We start from the raw sequence: 25,573 nt of genomic DNA, 5'->3' as shown, positions 1-25,573 counted from the left end.
ATGGCCCCTGGTTTTGCACTAACTGATGAAGTCACTCACTATCCTCAATCACCTAGGAAACCCTGGTGTGGACATTCTTCTTGATGTTGCTTGCTGGAGATTATTGCTTTCCAGCAAACATGTTTTGATTGAGCTGGATAAGCACCCATCTACATTGAAGACATCTCAAACATTTTTAACTCATGTTTTACAGGTGCCAAAAGAGACTGAAACATAAACAAGACTAAAGTCAAAGCAAAAATATAAAAATCCTTTAAAAAATTTATTATCTTAAAATCCCTATATTTTGAAATACATTTCTGAAAGAATTACAATGCAATGATTTGATTCATCCAATAAAGAGTTCATTACATTTCATGCAATAAAATGCAACCCTTTCGTGGTTTATTCTGCAGCAAAATAACAATTTTCATCAGTTAATTTGATTCAACTGATAAGACTGGTAGAGAAAGCTGAGAAACAGGATATTAATACTAAAGCAAGGAATCACTGACAGCAAGATCTTGTAGGTGAACAGCTTTGTTAGAAACATGTAGCAAGATTTCAAATTTTATTCTGTAGTGATGTTGAATATTGACAGTTTTGTTGTCTTTCATACTTCATGCTGTCAGGGAAACTGCCATGGCAGAAATATCTAGAAACGGGACCTGTAATTCAAATAAACAATAGTTGTAAATTCTATTGCTATAGATGAAATTTTATTGAGTTGTTTTGAAAGCCAAATTCAAATCTCAGTACCAAATCTAAATAATGGATCAATCAATCATAACCTATTAAAATATTTCTTCATGATCACTTCCAATAAAACACAAACAGTGTGATTGATTCTGATCATTAAAACACAAGCACATCGTAAATTATGTGTCAAAATTCTTTATTGCCGGTCATACATGCAGAAGAAAAAATCTTAGGCAGCCCTTGGGATTTGAGGATGACTTGCTTCCACCCCAGTTCTGTGTCTAATTAGGTAAGTGTGTGATACACAGACTCTATAACAAGTGGGGCAGTTGGAGCTTGACTAGATGGGTGGGTAATATGGGAGTTGGTGTACTTCGTCCACTATTTTCACTGGACTTTCACATGCTTCCAAGGAGTCTCTATAATCTCAGTGCCTTCCTCAATGGTGCTTGCTTCTCCATGTTGATTTCCATGAAATGGGAAGGAGGCTATATTGGTTAAAGAAGCTTTTAGAACATCTTTAAATAATTTGATGTGTCCTCCTGATAATCTCTTGCCACGAAGGGATTATGTATAGAATGTCTGCTCAGACGTCCGGTAACAGGAATGCAAGTGACACTGCCCACTCGTTAGAGCTGTTTGAATGCAGTTGGGGTATAATTGCCGGGATTGTTGGTCTGTGAGAGGAAGCAATGATCATTTGTTTATTCTGTCGAAAGATATGGAGAACCTTGACGGAACAGGAATGGCAATTTCTCTTCAGTACTTTGAGGTATCTGCAGAAGGTAATCCATGCTCCCAAAATGTACAGATGGGAAGGAATCACTGCTTACCAGTTGACAATGACTCACAATTTGGCCTCATAATGTGTATGTATACAATTGTCATTTGTATGATAGAGTCATGGCATCATACAGCACAAAACAGGCACTTGTCTTTGCTGACCAAGATGCCCCATCTATGCTAGATGAGTGAGTGACTTCATCTTTCTTCATTTGGCCTATATCCACTTAACCCCAACCCTATCTATGTACCTGTCCAAATGTATTTTAAATGTTGTTGTATTACCTGTCTCAACTACCTCCTCTGACAACCTATTCCATATACCCACCACCATTTGTTTGAAAAAGTCGCCCCTCAGTTTTCTATTAAATCTTTCCCCTCTCACCTTCAACCTATGTCCTCTGGTTTTGATTACCCTACTCTGGGTAAAAAAACTTTGTGCATTGACCCTATCTATTCCCCCCATAATGCTATACACCTTTATAAGAAATGTCCCTTTAGCCTCATGTGCTCCAAGGAGTAAAGTCCTAGCCTGCCCAAATTCTCCCTATAACAGGCCCTCAATTCCTGGCAGCATTCTCATAAATCTTCACTGCACTATTTGCAGCTTAATCGCATCCTTCCTATAGCAAAACGACCAAAACTGAGCACAATGCCCCAAATGTGTTGTACAACTATAACATAACACCCCAACTTCTATACTCAATACTCTGACTGATGAAGGCAACGTGCTGAAAGCCTTCTTGATCACCTTATCTACCGGTGACATCACTTTCAGGGAACGATATACAGTGCATTCAGACCCCCTTCACTTTTTCTACATTTTGTTATGTTACAGCCTTATTTTAAAATGGATTAAATTCAGTTTTTTATCATCAATCTACACACAATACCCCAGAATGAAGAAGCAAAAACAGGTGTTTAGAAATTTGTGCAAAGTAATTAAAAATAAATAACTGAAATATCACATTTACGTAAGTATTCAAACTCTTTGCTATGACACTCAAAATTGAGCTTTAGGTTCAGGCAGTTTCCATTGATTACCCTTGAGATGTGTAAACTAAATTGATTGGACATGATTTGGAAAGGCACACACCTGTATATATAAGGTCCCACAGTTGACGGTACATGTCAGAGCAAAAACCAAGCCATGAAGATAAAGGAATTGTCCATGGACCTCCAAGACAGGATTGTGTCGAGATACAGATCTGGTGAAGGGTATGAAACAATTTCTGCAGCATTGCAGGTCCCGATGAGTACAGTGGCCTCCGCCATTCTTAAATGGAAGAACTATGGAACCACCAGGACTCTTCATAGAGCTGGCCGCCCGGCCAAACTGAGCAATCGGGGGAGAAGAGCCTTGGTCAGGGAGGTGACCAAGAACCCAATGGTCACTCTGACTGAGCTCCAGAATTCCTCTCTGAAGATGGGATAACCTTCCAGAAGGACAACTATATCTGCAGCACTCCACCAATCAGGCCTTTATGGTAGAGTGGCGGAAGCCACTCCTCAGGAAAAGGCACATGACAGCCCACTTGGAGTTTGCCAAAAGGCACCTAAAGGACTCTCAGACCATGAGAAACAAGTTTCTCTGGTCTGATGAAATCAAGTCATCACTGTATTTGACTGGATCATGTACCTGCAGCAAAATCATACATCTGTGGTTGCCATTTAGGCAATGTAACATTTTCACCAGGCTCAGTCTTTTACGTTGTGCAGCTACTTCCAAAGGTAGGTTGGTCATGCTCTATCCGATCAAATTATAAACATAATGTTGCTTTTATAGCATTCATCCAGTGCAGGCAGAAAAAATAATTTGCTTGGTAGCAGAGTGAAAGTATTCTTCTGAATACGCTGAGCTATCTGTTTTCTCAAACGATAGAAAATATGGTTACCTTTTGAGGGTATATTTTTATTTGAGGCAGCAATGGCCTTTGAGGTTTCTCCAAAAGTAGTATCTTATGATCCTCTGAGTGCATCAAGGTTATTTCATTTAGTTTATTACAGTTTTTGCAAGAATAAGTTTATAGTTCTGTGGATTTAAACATCTAAAGTGCATGATTAAATTCCTGTGGAAACTGATTTTATCTTAATTTAACAGGTGACGTTCCGAACGAGAATCTATCATTGCAATATCAACAGCCAAGGAGTGATCTGTCTCGATATTTTGAAGGATAACTGGAGCCCAGCACTGACAATCTCTAAGGTTCTTCTCTCCATTTGTTCTCTTCTTACAGACTGCAATCCTGGTAAGCACAATTACATTATTCTAAACCTCAGTTTCCTTTTTTTAAAAACTACAAATGCTGAAAAAATAAAGAAAAAAGCAGATTGAAATGCGTAAAAGGTCTTTTGTTGTTTGCAATTCATAGGTTTCAATTCTCTAGAGCTGCTTTAATATATGTTTTAGATGTTTCTAGTATTTAATTTGATGACTTAAGTCATTTAGTTGCATCATATTGTGCTTGGATAACTCGGATAGATTTTTATTATTTATGTTTTGTATTCCAAGAGATATCTTAACAAAGAGACATTCTAAATCTTAATTGGACTCAATCACAATCGTTAAACAATAAACCCTAAAATGGCAATTTCTAGAAACATGCAAAGTGTAATGAAGTTGCAAGCATTCACTGAAGATATTTCATGAGGAAAGCATTTCCTTAACTTGAGGCTGAGACTTAGTTCATAGAAATGTTAGCTCAAAGAAAGTTTCCAACGTCTAAGATGGCTGAAATTAAGCCACTTTATTTTAAAATTTACTTTTGTTAATTAATTATCAGATAATTTAAATCAAGTTAAGAATCTTAGTGTGTACAGAAATATAGGTGATCTTGCATTACGCTTGGCTAGCCCAATGGTTAAAATACAATATATAATGCTGGAGAGTCTCGACCCGAAACGTCACCCATTCCTTCTCTCCAGAGTGTCCTGCTGAGTGACTCCAGCATTTTGTGTCTATGTTTGATTTAAACCAACATCTGCAGTTCCTTCCTACACATAAAATGCTCTCTAATCCTCATTTCATTTACAAAAGGATCATAACATTCTCTGTCAAATTATTCACACAATTTTACTCTGGACAGGTTAACCGCATTACAGACCAACCTTTGCATCACATATTTAAATGTGATTTTACATCTCCAAATTCTGAACTTTCCTTTTCTGACTTGGAATAAATGTGTTACTGTTACAATGATAACTATGACTTATTTGTATTCAATGCATCAGCATTCATTCAAAACATAAATAGCTTGTGAAGGGAATGGCAGCATGGTTATGGGTCTGGACTGGACCAACAATCTCTAGCTATTCCAATCCCAATATGGCAGTTAAATCATTTAAATTCAGCTAATTAAATAGTCTAGAATGAAAAGCTAGTTTAGGTAATGGTGACATGAAACGAGTGGATTGTCATGAGAAAGTCACTGGCTCACTAATCTGCTGTATTAATCAGGTCTGGCATAGATGTGATCCAAACCACTGGAATGCTCTTGTTTGCTGGTATAGCCCAGAAAGTCATTCGGTTGTACCTAATAGTTATGTTCGAGACAGTAAGAATGAAAACAGATGGGTCATCACGCATTGATCTGGCCACTGGAATCTCACACAACAAAGCTAATCCCACCCCAGTTAACTGTGCAAAATCTTTCCAACAGATCTCTGAGACTTGTGCCTATATTAGAAGATTGACTTGAAAATATGTCACCAAGTAAAAAGGGCTAACATTCACTATTCAACAGCAGGTAGAATAATTTTCACAGAGACAATTCAGGTATCTGATCTAAGGGTAATTATAGCAATGTGTCAAAGACTAACCTCATCATTGACATTGGCATCCCGTAAATGGATGAAACAAATGTTGAGGAAGGTTTTTTTACTCCAATATAATCATTTCCATTTCTATAAAGTGGTCTAAACCTGGATCCAAAATATCAGTTTAGAATTAATTTAATTATGTACCTGACCGTGCTAGATAACGTCCTTCATTTAATTTTTGTATAAAGGTGAAATAGGAACTAATTTGTCACTAACTTCGGAGTTCAGATTTGCCTGACATTTTGAATGTAAATAGGAATGGAGAGTTCTAATGTGGGCACTTGTGCTGTGGCAGTCTCCATTTCAAGTAGCTTCAGTAGAATGTAGAGCCAGGGGACTGAATGACAGCTAATTAACCCTCTGGAGGCCAAGCATACCAGCTGTCTGACAATGTTCGTGCTTATTAGGGAATATAGGCAAGATGATAAAGCCTTAGTCTTTTTTTCTATTTCTTGTACCTTGTCCTAGTAGAAAGCACCCATCTCCAGCAGTTTATTTGTTAATTGCATCAAACTGATGCTGGTAAACATGTTATTACACAATCATTATTAATTGAGCATTTAATACTTAACATTTGAATTCCTTCGCAACAGAGAATTGACTAAATTCCAGCCCCAATTGATCTTTTCATTTTAAAATTCATATGACTAATTTAGTGATTAATAGGAAAATTAAGCAAAATGATTGTGTTTTTAAATACATTTTCACAATTGCACAAGCTTCAGACAAGATGGTGTAAATATCGATTTAATGTGCATTGTGTAAACTGTCATATCTCAATATTGTTCCAATTAGATAATAAAAATGGATTGTTTATTCTTCATTGCCCAGCTACCCAGAGAAAACATGCCTTTTAAAAAGAAAAGTGCAATCACCAATCAAATGAAAGGCAATAAAATGGAAAAACTTTGTGCTAGGATTCAAATACTCTTTCCACATATTAACCAGTACTTTTAATTGTGTAAAAGAAATTACTTTGACAAAGCAGAGCTTTTGTGATTATTCTTTTTCACTTAGCATCATTGACTTTGATTCACATCTAAATATCTTCCTGAGGAATGTAATTTGGGCAGAGTCCATTATAATGATTTCTATGTTATCAAGAACATCTGGTGGTGTGGTAGAATTGCTGAAGGTATAATGTAGTGAGAATGGGTTAGAAATTCAATCTCATTATGGTCATTTACAGGCATGAATCAAACACAATGAGGATCCATTTCCGGCCCAGTTCCAAACTTGCGAAATGTTTAATGAAACCAGGGCTTCATTTCTACTCTGCCACAGATCTCAATTTATTAAGTTTGCACCACTTTCTTCATGAAGCACCTAATCTCAGGCAGTTGTTCACACTTTTTAACAATTCTCTGTTATTTAACGGTATTCTTTTTCAAAATAACAGGAATATAAAATGAAATTAGGAAGGCGGGGGGGGGGGCACAAAACGTCACTCTAAATGCCCTGTCCCAGTTAGGCGTTTTTTAAGGCGACTGCCGGCGACTGTCATAGTCATAGCTGGTCGCCGAAAAACTGGTGACTGGACCCCCCTACGACAATGTCTACGACAAGCTACAACAACCTACCACCCAGTCGACATCAAGCTATGGCAAGCTACCGAAAACCGGCGACCCAATCGTCGCAAGTAGAACGTCCACCTACGACCGCACCCACGACAACCTACCACCACAGAGGCGATAACCTACGACAACCGAAGAAAACCTACGTCCACCCGCGCGACAAGCTACGACAAGCTAAGACCCTGAAGACTGAAGATAACTGAAGACAATTCACGTTCCACCCACTTTCCCTATAAAAGGGGGTGTACGATAGGGTTTCCAATCATTCTGCATCATGACTATTTGAAAGTGATGCCATGAGAAACTACTCGGAAATACAATAACTTCATACATCAATTTTCCATCAAAATGTCAAGAATTTCCTTTATTGATATACAAACAACATTTTTTAAAAGGTTGATAAGAACATACAACAGTGCATACAAAAATTTCAATAAACTTCAAACTTTAAAATTCAAACTTTAAACAGAATACAAGTGCAAAAACATACAAAACTTAACATCATTTATGGACTCATTACACTGATGGATGATCAGATCAAGTCCACACTTGGAATTCGCCAAAGTCAGCACCGGCAACAACCTTAATCACCTGGCGACAACCTACGACAGCGCCCACGTCAGGAGACGTCAAGCTACGCTCATTGGCGCCAAACCAACAGTCGCCAAAAAATTTCATGCCTTCACAAAATCCAGCGACGACCAGAAAAAAGCTACGACTCTTTGGAGACTACTCACGACCTTGCCCGCGACACCCCGGCGACCGTGCGGCAACAGCCTAGTCGCCTAAAAAATCGCCGAACTGGAACAGGAGCTTTAGGTGTTTTATCAGTATATTAAGGACAAAAGAATAAACAGGGAAATAATGTGAAAAATGGCATTATAAAACATTTGTATCAATGTGAAAAGTTGTTCAGGGGCTAGAGAGTTTTAGATTTTATTTTCCTCTGGGATTTAAAAAAATAAATGTTTTAGTATATTTTTGTTACTGCAAGCTAAAAATATTGAAGACTGTATGTTATTGTTTAATAGAGTATCATTGCACAAGTATCAATAGAGTCATTAGTTGTCAATTTTTAAAGGCCACCTATGCTGAAACAAACAGCGATGTTCTTAAAAGACAACAGTGTCTGATTACCACAGGGAGGGTACATGTGAAGAGGTTTCTCCCAGAACTCTCTATTTTTTTTCTGCTTGTCTATTTCCAAAGTAACCTCCAGAGGTTCTCTGGTTCCCGATTGAAATTGCATTAAAATCAATTGGCCCTCATAGTTCAGATTGTTCCCTAATTTATCATCACATTGTATCAATTTTGCATTATGGAAACACTTTATAATCTGCATGAAATTCTGCAGATATAATTCTGAAATAAAATAGACAAAGGTGGAAATATTCAGCAAATTACAGCATCAGTGGAAAAAGAAAAAGCAAAAACAAATATTCACAAGTTTCATCGGTATTGGTCATCTGGTAATCTGAATTATGGGTTTTTGTTGGTAGGCTGTAAAGGGATGAGTCAGAAGGTGAAATACAGTTCCTTGAGCTAATATTGGGCAAATATTGAAATAGGATATGATACAAATATAGAGAGATTAGAATGCACGTGGGATGGAGAATTAAGGTGTTGCTGAATGAGAAGGTGCTGTATGAAGGAGTGAATATCAGCGGAGATGTAATGAACCAGGGAGATGTATGTATGGCAATAATCTTACTGATCTGTCTGCAAAAAAGACTCTCACTGTACTTTGAGATACACGGTAATAAAAGAACCATTGAACAGAAAACAATTAGGAAGGCTTATGGAATGTTACATGAAGTACAGAGGTAGGTATGTTATCATGCACCTTTACAGAGCAATGGTGTATCTGGGGTACTGCGTGGCTTTTGGTCTCCAGGTTTACAGAAGAATGCTTTCACTGGAGGCAATGCTGACAGGTATACGATTGTTCCCTCTCCTTTGCCCCAACACCATTCTCCTCCTTCCCCGCCCCTCCCTGATCACTCATTCCCCCCCACCACATGCTCTGAGAACACACTTTCACCACGTTCCCTCCCACTGGTCACTTTCTCACCTCTTCACCTCCCTTCCCCCTCTGTCTTCCTTCCCCATCCCTTCTCTACCCCCTCCCATCCCCCTCTCCCCCCTCCCATCCCCCTCTCCCCCCTCCCATCCCCCTCTCCCCTCCCGTCTCCCTCCCTCCTTCCCTCCCTCCTTCCTCCCCTCCTCCTCTCTCCTCCCCTGGGTATCATCCCCTCCCCTCCCTCCCTCTTCCCCCTTTCCTCCCCTCTCCCCTCCCCCCCTCCCCCCTCCCTCTTCCCCCCTCTCCCCCCTCCCTCTTCCCCCCCCTCTCCCCCCTCCCTCTTCCCCCCCTCTTTTCCCTCCCTCTCCCTCTTTCCTCCCTCTCCCCCCCTCACTCCCCCTTCCTCCCCCTCTTCCTCACCTCCCTCTCCACTCTTCCCCCTCTTCTCCCTCCCTCTTCCCCTCCCTCTCTCCCTCCCTCTTCCCCTCCTCTCCCTCCCTCTTCCCCTCCTCTCCCTCCCTCCTCCACCTCCCTTTCCCCCTCCATCCCTCTTTCCCCTCCCTCCCTCCCTCTCCCCTTTCCCCTCCCTCTTTCCCCTTCCCCCTTTCCCCCTCCCACTCCCCCCTCCCTCTTTCCTCCCTCCCTCACCCCCTCCCTCTTTCTCCTTCCTCTCCTCCTCCCCTTTCTCCCCCTCCCTCTCTCCCCCTCCCCCTCTCCCCCTCCCCTTTCTCTTCTCCCTCCTCCCTCTTTCCCCCCTCCCTCAAACATGGTTATGTCTTGAGTCCTGGTCTTGTTTTATGCATAGGTATAATGCACATATTTATATATTCAGATCAGTGACACTAACCCCTATTTGTTTTTCTTTACAGCGGATCCTTTGGTGGGAAGCATAGCAACTCAATATCTGACCAACAGAGCAGAACACGACAGAATAGCCAGGCAGTGGACCAAGAGATATGCCACATAAGAATATATTTCAGTCACTCCTGATCCCTGGGAAAGCACATTCACCAAGTGCAACAACAGCCCAAATCCTAATCTTGACTTGATTTCCTTTTTTTAAAAAACATCTGTGTAAAAATCTCTATGTTCCCTGAAGACTTGAAGCAATTTGAGACCTGGTTGTTTTTACAATGAGTAGATCTGAATCTCTACAATGTAAAAAGTGTTCCAGTAGAGAGCTTTATTGTTACATAGGTTTGTATAAGTGTGTCTTCTTCCATGTGGTTCTTGAACCATAATAGAATATATATCTCATTCTTCACATGAGTAGTAGCAGTTAGAACCAATTTTCTACTGAAGTTAATCATGTCAGGTGCATGCGACACGACCACAGCTCAGCAATAAGCTTCAATTAACAATCACTGCGTTGCAACAATGACCGTCTTTTTCACCAGCCTCAATTTCCTTTTCTCAAAAAGGCTGATGAACACCACTTAAAATGTGTGTACTTTGAACAATACCTACTTTCAAATGCTTGTAAATTTTGAGATACTTGCAATTCTTGACTGTGGAACAGTTTGATTGAAACAACCATTAAAACAGCATCATGGCTGAACTACAACACAGTCTTATTTCCTTTGCCCTTTTAAAAAAATATCACCGGGAAGCTGACTTTGTAAAATCAGGTCAGAGGGGAGAGAATGTTTTGATACTGAATTTTCATTTGTGCAAATTCAGCACACTGCACTGAGGCTCAGCTAGACCCCTACAGAGGCATGGTGAACTCTGTTTGAGCCTGCCTCCGGGAGCTCAGCTATGTGGATTACAAATAGAACATGGATAAATACAGCACGGGAACATGTCCATTAGCCCACAATATCTATGCTGCACATAATGCCACAGTAAACTAATCTCATCTGCCTGCACATGATCCATATTTTTCTGTTCCCTGCATATCCATCTGTCTGTCTAAAAGCTTCTTAAATATTATCATATCTGATTCCACTACCACCCCTGGCAGCACGTTCCAGGCTCCCACCACTTTCTGCATTAAAAAAAAAGTCCCTCTCACCTTAAAGCTCTCTTGTCTTTGAAATTTACATCCTATGAGGAAGATTCTGACTGTCGCCTTTATCTATGCCTCATAATTTTATATACTTCTATCAGATCTCCTTTAACCACTGGCGTTCCAGGGAAAATAAGTTCTGGTTTTTAGACTTGCAGTATGAAAATGTAATTAGTGGTTCTCCTACCACAAGATATATCCTAAAAGAGAGTTGCTGGTTTAAACACTCAACAGATAAGTGACAGAGCAGAACATGCCAGAAATACGCCCGTACCTAACAGCGGCTGTGTATCCTGACATCAGCAGACAGACGTGCAGTCTCAGGTCCGACAACTCCACAATATCCTAGAGATGACCAAACAGGCAGGCTCAAACACACAGAGTTCACCATGCCTTTGGAGGGGTCTAGGTCCTGCATCCTGGAGAGTACCAACGCGTAATGGGAGAAGAAAATCTTGATCAACCTGTTAGAAAATGGATGCAATTAAATAGCAATGGAATATGTTCTACAAAACCAGCATCACAAATGGAAAATCATAGCGCATTATATTGTTATTTGAGGGCTTTCTGTACAAAATCCTGTAGAAAAAGGAACCTGATTCTGCCATCCCCAAATTGTCACCAAAGGCAACTCTAGTTCTACATCGTGATTGACTGGATGGCCTTAAGACAGTTAGGAAATGGGCAGTAAATGTTTCCCATATTCCATGAACAATTTAAAATAAAGTATATATATGTTCTATGTGTATTCATGGATGTACTAAATAAAGCATGATTCACCATCTTCAAATTACATCTATAAATTTGTTATATTCAAAACTATTTCTCCCAATTAAAACTAGCTGCTGTATACACTTTGAGACGTTCATATCACAATAATGTTTTGCTGTTTGCAGAAGCACTCAGCAAGAGGATAAAGTCAAAGGTGAGGCTGTGCTCAGCTTTCACCTGATTGCTCTTAAGGAAATAATTTAACAATTGTGAACTAAAATCAAAGAACATAGAACAATACAGCACATGATAGGCTCTCTGTTCCACATCATCTGTGCAAATCAAAACTAATCCCATCTGCTTCCATTCACTACTTGCTCATTCACCGGCTTAAATGCCACTGTAACACTATCTAACATATCTAATTCAACCATTTTCCCAAGCAGCACATTCCACACACCTACCACTGTATGTATAAATTAAAAACTCACTCCTACCCCACTCCCTCACCTCCCTCAACTTAAAACTATGCCCTCCAGAATTTGACATTGCCAACCTGGGAAAAAGAGTAACCAGGTATATATCATTTTATGTACTTTAATGGAGGCTCCAGGAACACAATCCAAGTTTGTCCAATGTCTTTTTATAGCTATTATTTTCTAAACCAGGCAACATTCCAATGAAAAAATACTCTAAATACTGGAGGTCAGGTAGCATCTCTGAAGAACATGTTTTGGTGAAGTTTCAGGCCGGACAGAAAGATCAAATGGACCCTTCAGACAGAAGGGTCTGAAGACGGCTCCCAATCTGAAACATCACCTATTCCTTTCCTCCAGGAATGCTGCCTTTCTCGCTGAGTTTCTCCAGCACTTTGTTTTTTTAGTAAACATTTCAATTAATCTCTTCTGCACCCTCTCCTACAAAGCAGCAACCAGAATAGCAAACAGTACTCCAAGTATGGCCTAACCAAAGTTATGGATGCAACAAAACTTCCCAACTTCTGTACTCAAAAGGACAAAGTTCTGGAGTAACTCAGCATGTCAGGCAGCATCACTCAATGCACTGACCTATAAAGGCAGGCATGCCAAACAGCTTCTTAACCACCCTATCTACTTTTGTTGCTACTTTCAGGGAGATGTGCAAATGTACCACAAGATTACCCTAGACTTCAATGCCCTTAAGGATCTTTAAATTTACGGTATACTTTCCCCTTCCACCTCGCACTGGTATATCAGCTACATCTCCACCCATATATCCAACCCCAATCCTGCTGCATGTTTTGGCAACCTTACTCACTACCCACAACTCCACAATTCTACATAGAACTATACAGCACATGAACAGGCCCTTTGGCCCACAATTTATCATTCATTTTATCCAGTTGGATTGAAGAAGTAGCACAAATACACCCATCCTGGAGGCTTTCGAATAACAAATTACAAACTAGGCAAAACATAGCACATGTACAGAACAAGAATTAGTTTGTCATTGAGCCCATTCTCAACTTTTATCAGCCACAGTCAAGGGGCTTGAACCTCAAATAATCTGCCTATAAAACCTAGTATTTAAAGAGGACGCAATTATTGTCCTTTGTCATTTTGATAACAAGTCTGGAAACTCTGATGGGGAAGCCACTGAGCTGTGGTTCTCACCAGAATCAAATACCCATTTGCTACAAATTCACTGGACTTGCCTAAACCACCAGTAACCTGCAAGAAACAGCACCCTTGGCAGAGGGTGAAATGCTGAAATAAAATAGAGTTTTACCAATCACGGGCACACAAAAAAAGCGGAAAAAGGAAACACCTTGGAAATCTTAGTTCCTTGACTAACCGTAGTCCTGTATACCTTTCCATGATGCTGTAAATGGTCATTCATAGATCATACATTGTGCTGGTCCTGCCATTTTTGAGGATCATGAATGATCTAAGCTAGCCTCAACTCTTCTGTGCCATTTCTTCATTCCTCGCGCTATCAAATATTTATCCTCCTCCACTTTACTTATTTTAATGATCCAACATCCCACCTGCAGAGAACTCGAGATTCACCACCCTCTGCGAAATGAAATTTCTATATGTCTCGGTTTTAAATGACCAGTCCTTACCTTGCACTTATGTCCCTTTGATTAACAACTCGAACTTCTTGCCAATAATAAGTAACGAGCCTGCAGTTTCCTGCCTTCTGCCTTTCTCCTTCGTTAAACCAGGAAGTCATGTTGGCCGTTTTCCAATCTTCTGGAACCTCCCTGCCACCTCCAGTGTTCCAGAGAAAACTATCAAATTCTGTCCAACCTCTCCCAGTAGGTGATACCCCCTAATCCAGGAAGCATTCTGGTATACCTCCTCTGCACCCTCTCCAAAGCCTCCACATCCTTCGTACAATGGGATGCGTTTACATCCAAGTCATTTATATTTATGACAAACAGCAGAGGTCTCAGCACAGATCCCTGTGGAGCTCCACTGGTCACAGACATCCAGCATGAATATTGTCCTTCCACCACAACCCTCTGCCCCCTATCAATAAGCCAGTTCTGAAGCCATACAACCAAGTGACTGCTAATCACAGGCACCTTAATCTTCTCTATCAGCCAACTATAGGGGACTTTATCAAATGCTTTCCTAAAATACATGTGGACAACATCCACTGCCCTACCCTCATCGATCACCTTCGTCACCTCCTCAAAAAAGATGATCAAGTTAGTAAGACATGACCTGCCATGTACAAAGACATGCTGACTATCCCTAATTATTCCATTCTCTTCCAAATAGGGGTATATCCCATCCTGAAGTATCCTTTCCAATAGCTTCCCTACCACTGACTTGAGGCTCACCAGTGATAATTTCCTGGATTCTCTCTACTTCCCTTCTTAAATAAAGGAACAACATTAGCTTGTCTTCAGGCCTCCAGGACCTCAACTGTAGCTAAGAGAAGATGCAAAGATCTCCATCAAGGCTCCCACAATCTCCTCTCTCGCCCCTCTCAATAACCTGGGATAGATCCCATCAGGTCCTGGGGGTTTATCCATTATAATGCTCTTCAAGAGCCCCAACACCTCCTCCACCATAATCTCAAACTGTCCTTGCATATTAATATTGTCCACACTGATCTTACTGTCCTCCATGCCGATTAGACCATGTTACAAAGTTACAAAACAATGCAACAATTGTTGCCACCAGTGTTCAAAGTAGCTTTGAAGGCATTGCAGCACCGCATCAATCCAGTAGATGGATGGGACTGTTGGGACCACTGCAGCATATATCAGTTGCAAGACCCTAAATCTACTAAAGTCACTCTAAACCTCCTGCGGGTGCATCTGACCTCTTCCTCCCCCTCTGTGTGCATTGTTATCCATCTGCCACCAAAGACTGGTGCAGTGACGATGAAGGCACATCTTTGTTTAACATTCCCGATCACCAGCTCAAATACTGATGCCATGTAGTCTTGGAGCTCAGCGCATCAATGATCAGGGGCAACAGATGATCGTAGTGCCAGCTCCCTGGTGAATGCACTCACAGTCCATAAACATGCGGAGACCACAGAGTGGGTTGCCCGCAGCTGAGGATGTGCGCTGTGACGGTGAATGGACAGGCTTGTGCAACAATGGCAGCCTGTCATTTACAAAATAGAAGTGCAGAACAACAAGCTCATCCACAATCAGAGAGGCAGTGATGATAGAGAGCCTGATGGCAGATGTCCCCATCTGTTGTAACACACACACATTACCCAAGCCTGCACTTTATAGCAGAAGATCAATACGTTCAGTGGGTCTTGCAGTTTAAGGACAGGCCTTTAATTGCCTCCCGCAGATTCCAAGAATCCCCTGCCCTGGGAGTGTGTAATTAAGCAGACGACACACAAATTTACATAACCACATCACCAGGGGACTATGGTCCAATACAAACATTGATTAAGTGTAGCGAACAAATCAACGATTGGACGTGCCAAAACTTTCTTCAATTAAACGAAGGTAAAACTGAGGTAGTTGTTTTTGGAGCCAAAGAGGAACGATTAAAAGTCAGCGCTCAGCTTCAATCGGCAATGTTAAAAACCACGGACAAAGCCAGAAGTCCAACAGCCACATTAAGACAATTACAAAGTCAGCCTACTATCACCTTAAGAATATATCAAGGGTTAAAGGACTTATGGCTCAGCAGGATTTGGAAAAACTTGTCCATGCATTTATCTTCAGTAGACTTGACTACTGTAAAGCTGTCTTTCCAGGTCTCCCTAAAAAATCGATTAGATAGCTAGCTGCAGCTGATTCAGAACGCTGCTGCTCGAGTCCTCACTAAGACCAAGAAAGTGGATCACATCACTCCAGTCCTGAGGTCTTTACACCAGCTTCCAGTCTGTCAAAGAATTGATTTCAAAATACTATTGTTGGTTTATAAAGCACTGACTGGTTTAGGGCCAAAATACATTTCTGATCCTCTGCTACATTATGAACCATCCAGACCTCTCATATCGTCTGGGACAGGTCTGCTTTCTGTCCTCAGAGTCAGAACTACACATGGAGAAGCAGCGTTTAGTTTTTATGCACCACATATATGGAACAAACTCCCAGACAACTGCAGGTCCGCTGCAACACTCAGTTCTTTTAAATCGAGGCTGAAGACTTTTCTGTTTGACGCTGCCTTTTATTAAATCAAATAATGATTCATTTCTTACCCTGCACTGTAACTTTTATTCTTATATTTTATGCCTGTCTTATTCTATTTTAGCTTGTTTTTATTGTCTATTCTCTTTATTGACTGTTTTTAATTGCTTTTATTGTTCTTTAATGCTTTATGTCAAGCACTTTCAATTGCTTTGTTGCTGAAATATGCTATAGAAATAAACTTGCCTTGCCTTCAGTGCACAACTTGCTAGGATGACTGCACTTGTTATCCGTCTGATGCCAACCAAACTAATGTCACCCATCTTGAGATGGCACTATCCGTGTCTTCCTCTGCCTGTCCTCCCCATCATGTCCAGAAAACATCCAGAATTCAAGCCAACGCTAGCACGGCTCTCCCTGTAGACATTCAAACCCTAAGAACTCTACAAGTAGGACATGCTATTTTGCTTGAATCAACACTGTAAAAATCAATCAGCAACTAACCTGCAAGTAATTTCCCTTTAAATAACATTAGAGGTGATCATTTCTGCTGCTGAATGTGTGTTCAGCTGTGCACATGATTAATAGAGGCTTTTAGAACACTGAGCTCCAATTTAAAGCAGCCTGGTATCAAAATAAGCATTGCACATGGATTAACATCACAAAGTGTAGCTCTGAATACTTCTGGTGGATGAGTAAAACATCAGCACCCTTCCCAATATAATAGCTGGAGTGACTTACTCAGAAAATATGCATGCTATATTAAAAAGTTGACACTGGAATCAGTTTAGCATCATTCAATCAGAAATCCAGACAACATGTAGCCAAATATATTCCAAGTGGTATTTGGTTTAAAATAAGGAATAGCTGTGAAAATCATATGCAGCTGTATCTACACTAAATACCAAATAGAGGGATGAGGTTAAAGGTTAAAGGATAACCTTACATTCATACAACAAGGAATGTTGTATGCCAATGTCTGGGAATAAATAGTAAATTTCCTTACAAGGAATTTGGTGTAATGAAAATAATGAACTTCAATTATTGTGAAATAAGCAAAGAAAAGGATGGTGTAATATGGGCTAAGTGGGAAGAGATTCCTGAAATATGTGCAGTACAAGTTCCATGGGGAGTGTGTTTTGAGCTGAGTTGGCATTAGTATTTTTGAATGAAGGTCAGAAAATGAATTTAAGTTCAGTGGGAGAACATTTATGATGCAGAGATCACAGCATCATCTGTCCTAAAATTGTTCCAGCAAAACGACACAAACAAAATCAAACATGGGAATTCCCAATGGGGTGGCTAATTTCAATGATGTCAAAGATGATTTAGTTGCAGTGGATTGAAATTAGAATTTGCAACAAAGGGAGCAATTAAGATTCCTGCAGGGAAGGAAGCAAAGAAACACTCAAATGAAAAAATCCCTAGATGACAAATGATGTAGTGACAAGAATGAAGAGGGAATAGAATAAAAGACCGCTTCTCCATTCAAGAGAGCAAAACACATAAAAATGGAAAATTGAAGAAAGAGGAGAGGCAAAGAAAGGGCATGCAAATAAAGTAACCAAAATGCCATAGGCATGTCCAAAAAGGGTAAAACTAACTTAATAGAGACAAAAAACTAGGTGGTGGAGCTACATAGATTGGTCTTTCAAATTGACATGGACCAACTGGACCAAATGGTCTCCCTCTTTGTTGTAACTTTCTACGATAGGCTGCACCATTCACACCACCACTTTGTACACCAGGACGTGGTGTATTGTATTATCCCACAAAAAAAACATTCCTGAAGATACGTGCAGAGTTCGGTTATCTGACAAACTCTCTGATATTGGCTGTGACTGGGCTAGCTCATCACATCTGCCTCAGCTGTGGCCCTTTGGGAAGCAAGGCCAATGCCAGCTCTGTCTCCCTCTGGACGCACCCCTTTGCATTAATGCCTCCACTGGGCAACACAGTGGTACATCGGTACATTTGCTGCCATTACAACGTTAGCGACCCCGGTTCAATCCTGACTACAGGTGCTGTCTTTAAGGAGTTTGTATGTTCTCGCTGTGATCTGCGTGGGTTTTCCTCGGAATCTCCGGTTTCCTGCCACACTCCAAAGACATACAGGTTGTAGGTCAATTGGCTTGGTAAAATTGTAAATTGTCCCTAGCGTGTGTGCAGGATGGTGTTAGTGAGAGGAGATTGCTGCGCAATGCAGACTCGGTGAGCTGAAGGGCCTGTTTCTGCACTGTATCTCTAAAATTAAACTAAAACTAAAACACTGAAGAGAATTCATTTAACGAATCAGCATGCAGATTTGTCTGTTCATACAAGATTATGAATAAATAATAACAAAATACAGGAAATACAAAAGAATTGCTGACCTGATTGTGTAGATTAAATGGCCACAATGTTCCCTGAGTCAAACACTTAACGCTTACATTTTATTTGAGTTGGCTGTGCTGATTTTCTCTGACTCATGATTCTACAATTAAGCAGAATCAAACTGTAACATTTATGTTTTTGTGCATCCAACAAAACACACGGTGCTTTGTCACATTATCTAAATGTTCTGCTTATTATTAAAAGGCATGAATTTTAATCAGGTGGCACATTGATTGTGTTGCTTTATATCATTGTTACTGTCTCAACAAATGGCACATTCCTCAACACACACGCTCTTCACTTGGCCCATTCTAAACTCCCAAAGCTGACATGCATTAGTCACACACCATAAACTGAATGCAGAAACCTGAGTCCATGACCAAAGGTGGCATTATTCATCATGTTACACCTGAAGTAAATGCATAAAATAAACTAACAAACCACTTTCGACAGCTCTTCGCACATCTGGGACTGCCCCCTCCTGCACTCCTAGCCTGACAGCAATTCCTGATGTGAGCTTCGAATGTGTCAAGAACTAGAATATCAAACTCTTATACTTATGAAGAATGGACCCTCTCTCTAGCCCACTGCCATTGCCCTCTTGCAAGTGTAACAATATTAATTTAATGCTACAAAATATTAAGGAATCCCAAAGTAAAATAATTCATAACCTTCTTTCAGCAGCTGGATAGGTAAATGTACCATACATACAAGGTTAAAGCTGTTGCCACCAAGTTAACTGGTTTCAGCTAAGCAGCATTACACATCTCAGAGAGCTGCCTAGGCCAGGATTGGAAATCAGGAATGCTACCACAATGTAATTTAAGACTGTCTACAGATGGAGACAGATTCTGCTATAAAGCGTTAGGTGGCTGGATATGATTTCACTGGGATCGACCTGTCGCCCATTGGAAATAAAAAGTTTGAGAGAGGATAAAAGGCAATGGGGTGTCTAAGAGAAAGATGAGCATTGGAGATGGGAGAAAGGATTCCTTGCCAATGAAATAGGCACGGAGGCAAAGGTGACGGAAGAAGGGCTCAACATCATGGCGGGCCCAGAACTTGTTGAAGTGTTTGCACAGGGGTACAAAGGTGAGGCCTCTACAGAGGGCAGTGCAAAAAACATTGAGTTGCAGGCCTCATCCTTTGGTTTTTTACAGTACTACGATTACAGCAGGCTTCATGAATACGTACTGCCTTCAAGGAATCAGCTCCCAACTGGGCAGTTGAAGAAATTGTTTCTGTTAACAACTCACCTATTAAATATTAACAGACAAAATTGGGAAATAATGCCATGATTTCCCAGTGAGTGGCTGGTGAGTAATCTTCTCCAGAGTTAGTTCATACGTTAGAGGAGCAGAATTAGGCCAATCGGCCCATTGTCTACTCTGCCATTCAATCATGGCTGATCTATCTTTCCCTCTCAACCCTATTCTCCTGTCTTCTCCCCATAACCCCTGACACCTGTAATAATCAGTAAAAATAATAATAAATACATAAAGTACTAATAAAAAAGATGAGAACAGTCAGGAGGAATGCTCCTCTGAAGTGCCTGTCTTGGGAGGCTGGGGTTGTGGGGGACAGGTTGGTGGACAGAGAGGACCTGCTGAGGCGTTCAGATTTAGTTCAAGCAGTTTCTCTCTTGCTTTACCAACAAGAAGCTATTCCTGAACAGGAATAGCTGTTCAGGAACAAATAAGCTCTAAACTACAATAGACTATTATTGTTATTATTGCACTACTCTTGTTTGTTTTATGTGTGTACTTGTGAGTATGTGTATATATACACACTGAACTTTTTTCTCTCTCGTTCAATATATTGTTTACAGTGTACTATGTTTACATGTTCTGTTGTGCTGCAGCATGCAAGAATTTCATTGTTCTATCTGGAACATATGACAATAAAACACTTGACCTCTAGAGCTCAGCTCTTTCATTCATGTTTGGACTACAGTTGCAAAGAGGTCAGGAGGTGAGTGATTGTAGGTGAACCCAAACTGAGTTTCTGAGAGCAGTTTGTTACAAAGCAACATCATCAATTAACCCTTCCATCAGTATGCTGATGATCAAGAGTAGAAAAATAGGGCACCAATGGGCCAGGTTGGAGTTGTGCTGCTTCTTGGGAACAGGACATACCTGTGCAATATTCCATATTGTTGGGTAAATGCTAGTGGTGGAGACATGCAGGAACAGTCTAACCAAAGATAAACATTCTGGAGCATAGATCTCAGTGCTCAGTGTCAAATAAGTCACTTACATCTTGCAGCAATGCTGATTCAGAGAAGGAACCCTTCATTTCCCAGCATACTTCAAAACAACATTAGAATGAATAGAATCAGGCCAGTCAGCCCCTCAGTCTAGCTTCATTATTCAATAACTTCATGGCTGCTCATTTATCTGAGTGACACTTTCCTACACTTATCCCAAATACTCAATTTTTTTGGCAAATATCTATAAATCTATTGTGAATATAATTTGTTAAAGAAACTCCACTGCCCTCTTTGGTACAGAATGTCAAAGATTCACTTCTTTCTGGATGAATAAATTATTTTTAATCTCTGTCCTGAAAGCCCAAGTTCTTATTTTCAGACTTTGGCCCCAAATTCAATCCAAGCCACTGGTAACATTAACTATGGAATTAACTATGGCATAAACTAACATTGGTGCGGTACAGTGGCGCAGCCGTAGAGTTGCTGCCTTACAGCGCCAGAGATCCGAATACGATCCTGACTATGGGTACTGTCTGTACAGACTTTGTATGTTCTCCCTGTGACCTGCATGGGTTTTCTCCGGGACCCCCAGTTTCCTCCCACATTTTAAAGACATACAGACTTGTAGGTTAATTCGTTTGGTAAAATTTTTAATTGCCTTAGTGCGTGCAGGATAGTGTTAGTGTGCGGGAATCGCTGGTCAGCGCGAATTCGGTGGGCTGAAGGGCCTGTTTCCACTCTGTATCTCTAAACTAAACCAAACTAAATCTCCCCTCTTAAACCCTGTAGCAAAGCAGGACATTTCAACATGTTCATCCCTCATTCTTTCAGACAATAGATAACAAGGGCCTGACGAGGGGTCCTAGTCCCGACTGAAAATGTCACCCATCCATTCCTCCCATGATGCTGCTTGACCTGCTGAGTTACTCCAGTACTTTGTTTTATTATAGGCCTAGTTTGATTAATCTCTCAGTTTAGAACCAAACGCGCACCCCATGAATCATTCTGGTGACCTTTGTTGAAATCTTTCTGATGCAAACATATCTTTCCTTAGCTAGGAACCTCCATCTAATATTCAAATTGCATTGTCACAAACATCCATAGATATTTGGATCGAGACAACTCTCCTTTCATTCTCCAAACATCTTGCAATAAAGCCAATATTGGGGTTTTTCTTTCTTATTTGGATGGTGTAACCGTAACGTGCAGATCCGCATACATCTCTCCTCTTGCACCTAACCCTATGCGCTCTAGTTTGATAATCCTCTACCCTGGGAAAAACACTGAGCGTTCACCTTATTCACACCCGTCACGGTTTTATATACTTCAATAACTTAACCGCTCAGCCTCCTATGCACCAAAGAAAAACATCCCAGCCTAACCAGCCTCTGCCTATAACTCAAGCCTACACGTTGTGGTAACGTCCTGGTGAATTTTGTTTGCACCCTCTCAAACTTAATGACACCCATCCTATAGCCGAGTGACCAGAACGGTGGTTTCACCAATAACGTGCAGCTGTATCTTGAAGTCCTAACTTTAGGACTCAATACCCTTCACATTCAAGACAAACATGCCAAACGCCTTCTTCATCACCATGCCCACCTGTTACACACTTTCAGGGAACTATGCACTTGTATTCCCAGATTTCTCTACTCCACGACACTCTCCAGGGCTCTACCATTTATTGTGCAAGTCCTGCTCCATTTGATGTAACAAAGTGCAACAGTTCACACATGGCAGAATTAAATTCCACTTGTCATTCCTTGGCACCTTCCTAATCTGATCTGTTGTAATATCTAAGGTATTTATTCACAAAATGCTGGAGTAACTCAGCAGGTCAGGCAGCATCTCAGGAGAGAAGGAATGGGTGACGTTTTGGGTCGAGACCCTTCTTCGGCCTGATGTCAGGGGGGCGGGACAAAGGAAGGATATAGGTGGAGACAGGAAGACAGTGGGAGATCTGGGAAGGGGGAGGGGAAGAGAGGGACAGAGGAACTATCTAAAGTTGGAGAAGTCAATGTTCATACCGCTGGGCTGCAAGCTGCCCAGGCGAAATATGAGGTGCAATTTGCGGTGGGCCTCACTATGGCACTGAAGGAGGCCCATGACAGAAAGGTCAGACTGGGAGTGGGAGGGGGAGTTGAAGTGCTCAGCCACCGGAAGATCAGTTTGGTTAAGGCGGACTGAGCGAAGGTGTTGAGCAAAGCGATCGCCAAGCCTGCGTTTGGTTTCGCCGATGTAAAGAAGTTGACATCTAGAGCAGTGGATACAATAGATGATGTTGGAGGAGGTGCAGGTGAACCTCTGTCTCACCTGGAAAGACTGTTTGGGTCCTTGGATGGAGTTTAGGGGGGAGGTAAAGGGACAGGTGTTGCATCTCCTGCGGTTGCAGGGGAAAGTGCCCGGGGATGGGGTGGTTTGGGTAGGAAGGGACGAGTGGAACAGGGAGTTACGGAGGGAACGGTCTCTGCGGAACGCAGAAAGGGGAGGGGATGGGAAGATGTGGCCAGTGGTGGGGTCCCGTTGTAGGTGACGGAAATGTTGGCGGATGATTTGTTGGATACGCTGGCTGGTGGGGTGGAAGGTGAGAACGAGGGAGATTCTGTCCTTGTTACGAATGGGGGGAGGGGGAACTAGAGCGGAGCTACGGGATGTAGAAGAGACCCTAGTGAGAGCCTCATCTATAATGGAAGAGGGGAAGCCCCGTTTCCTGAAGAATGAGGACATCTCTGATGCCCTAGTGTGAAACACCTCATCCCGGGCGCAGATGCAGCGTAGACGGAGGAATTGGGAGTAGGGGATAGACTTTTTGCAGGAGACAGGGTGGGAAGAAATGTAGTCCAGATAGCTGTGCGAGTCAGTGGGTTTATAGTAGATGTCAGTCACTAGTCTGTCTCCTGTGATGGAGATGGTGAAGTCGAGAAATGGGAGGGAGATGTCGGAGATAGTCCAGGTATATTTAAGGGCAGGATGGAAATTGGAAGTGTAGTGTATGAAGTCAGTGAGTTCTGCATGGGTACAAGAGGTAGCACCAATGCAGTCGTCGATGTAGCGGATGTAGAGTTCGGGGATGGGGCCAGTGTAAACCCGGAACAGGAATTGTTCGACGTACCCGACAAAGAGGCAAGCATAGCTAGGGCCCATGCGAGTGCTCATAGCTATGCCTCTGGTTTGGAGGAAGTGGGAGGAGTCAAAGGAGATGTTAAGGGTAAGAACCAGCTCTGCTAGGCGGAGGAGAGTGTTGGTAGATGGGGATTGGCTGCTTCTATGGTCGAGGAAGAAACGGAGGGCTTTGAGACCATCCTTGTGGGGGATGGAAGTGTAGAGTGACTGGACATCCATGATAAAGATGAGGGAGTGGGAGCCTGGAAACCGGAAGTTATTGAGGAGATGGAGAGTGTGTGAGGTGTCTTGGACGTAAGTGGGGAAGGATTTGACCAGGAGGGATAGGATGGACACTACCTGTTGTAATATCTAAGTTTACAACAATATCTTTACAACTTACAAACAAGTTGTTAACTTGTGCAAGACCAAAGCCTTTGACACATTGACTGCGTCTTCATCCAATGCCTCTCCACAGTTACTAGAAGGTCAGGACTATGCTCACCTTGTCCCATTCTTGTGTAGGAAGGAACTGCAGATGCTGGCTTAAACCGAATATAGACACGAAAAGCTAGAGTAATTCAGCGGGTCAGAAAGCCTCTCTGAAGAAAAGGAATAGGTGACATTTTGTGTCGAGACCCTTCAACCCCAAACGTCACCTATTCCTTTTCTCAAGAGATGCTGTCTGACCGCTGAGTTACTTCAGCTTTTTGTGTCTATCTCCCATTCTTGTGTATCTCGTTGGCTGTGGCGGCTTTTCTTCCTATGCACTTATGTTTTTTCCATGGTGTCCCTCATGGATCTGTCTTTAACCTCACCCTATGTCTCATCTACATATTGTCCCAACTTCATCATCCAAAAAAATAGCACCCGTTTCTGAAAATGAACCAGGTTATCTGCAGTCACAGTATCACGTTTGGCTTTAGGTTAAATATCAGACCTCATATTTATGCTATCACTAAGATGGCTGATCTCCTTGCACCTCTGGAAATTATTATTTCAATTAACTCCTGGCTTGCCTCTTTTACTGTTCTCTTCATAAACTTGAGGTAATTCAAATCTCTGTTGCCCGTATCCTTGATCACCATCACGCAATAGTCTTTGCTGCCTGATGGTGGTTCCCAATTAAGCAAGGCCTCAATTTTAAAATACTTATCCTTGTGTTAGGTTTATGTTTATGATTGTGACGTGTATTGAGGTACAGTGTTTTGCATGCTATCCAGCAGATCAGATATACTTTACATAAATACAATAAACACAAATCCAAACACAGTAGATAGAGTAGATATAGAGTGCAGAACATCGTTCTCAGCATTGTTGCACATTGGTTCCATAAACAAGGTACAATCTCTACATTATGATATAGGTGCCTTAGCTGATGGAAGGACTATCTTTCAAATCACTCTAGGTCTTTTCACCCATCCCCACATATTGTATCATGTCTTTCATCCCTAAAACCTTGCAAGATAACTATATAATTCTGACATTTTGTTGAATCCAAATCTAACTGCTGCACACGTGGTGGCATGACCTTCTGCTGTCAACTTCCTAAAGACCCTAGCTGGACAGCTCCAATGCTCTGCCTCACTTTCCTCTTTTCAGATACTCCTTAACACCTACCTTGTTGACCAAGCATTTCATCATTTGCCCTGATATCTCCCTCCATGACTCAGTTATATGTTTGACATACAAGTTGTTA

General features: G+C 41.4%; 1 protein-coding gene across 3 annotated transcripts in view; it reads left to right on the top strand.

The window, feature by feature from the left end:
* Nucleotides 1–16,958, top strand: part of LOC144605720 (ubiquitin-conjugating enzyme E2 E2) — a 97,617-nt gene extending 80,659 nt beyond the window's left edge. For all 3 annotated transcript variants that reach the window (XM_078421234.1, XM_078421250.1, XM_078421242.1), the window contains exons 5-6: nt 3,563–3,710; nt 9,744–16,958. In XM_078421234.1, the coding sequence (XP_078277360.1) occupies nt 3,563–3,710; nt 9,744–9,841 (246 nt within the window). In that variant the 3' untranslated portion in view covers nt 9,842–16,958. The remainder of the gene's footprint in view (nt 1–3,562; nt 3,711–9,743) is intronic.
* The last annotated feature ends 8,615 nt before the right edge of the window (nt 16,959–25,573 follow it).

The sequence above is a fragment of the Rhinoraja longicauda genome, chromosome 2 (genome assembly GCF_053455715.1).
Source record: "Rhinoraja longicauda isolate Sanriku21f chromosome 2, sRhiLon1.1, whole genome shotgun sequence".
Classification (NCBI taxonomy): domain Eukaryota; kingdom Metazoa; phylum Chordata; class Chondrichthyes; order Rajiformes; family Arhynchobatidae; genus Rhinoraja; species Rhinoraja longicauda.
This window is presented reverse-complemented; position numbering and strand designations above follow the sequence as displayed.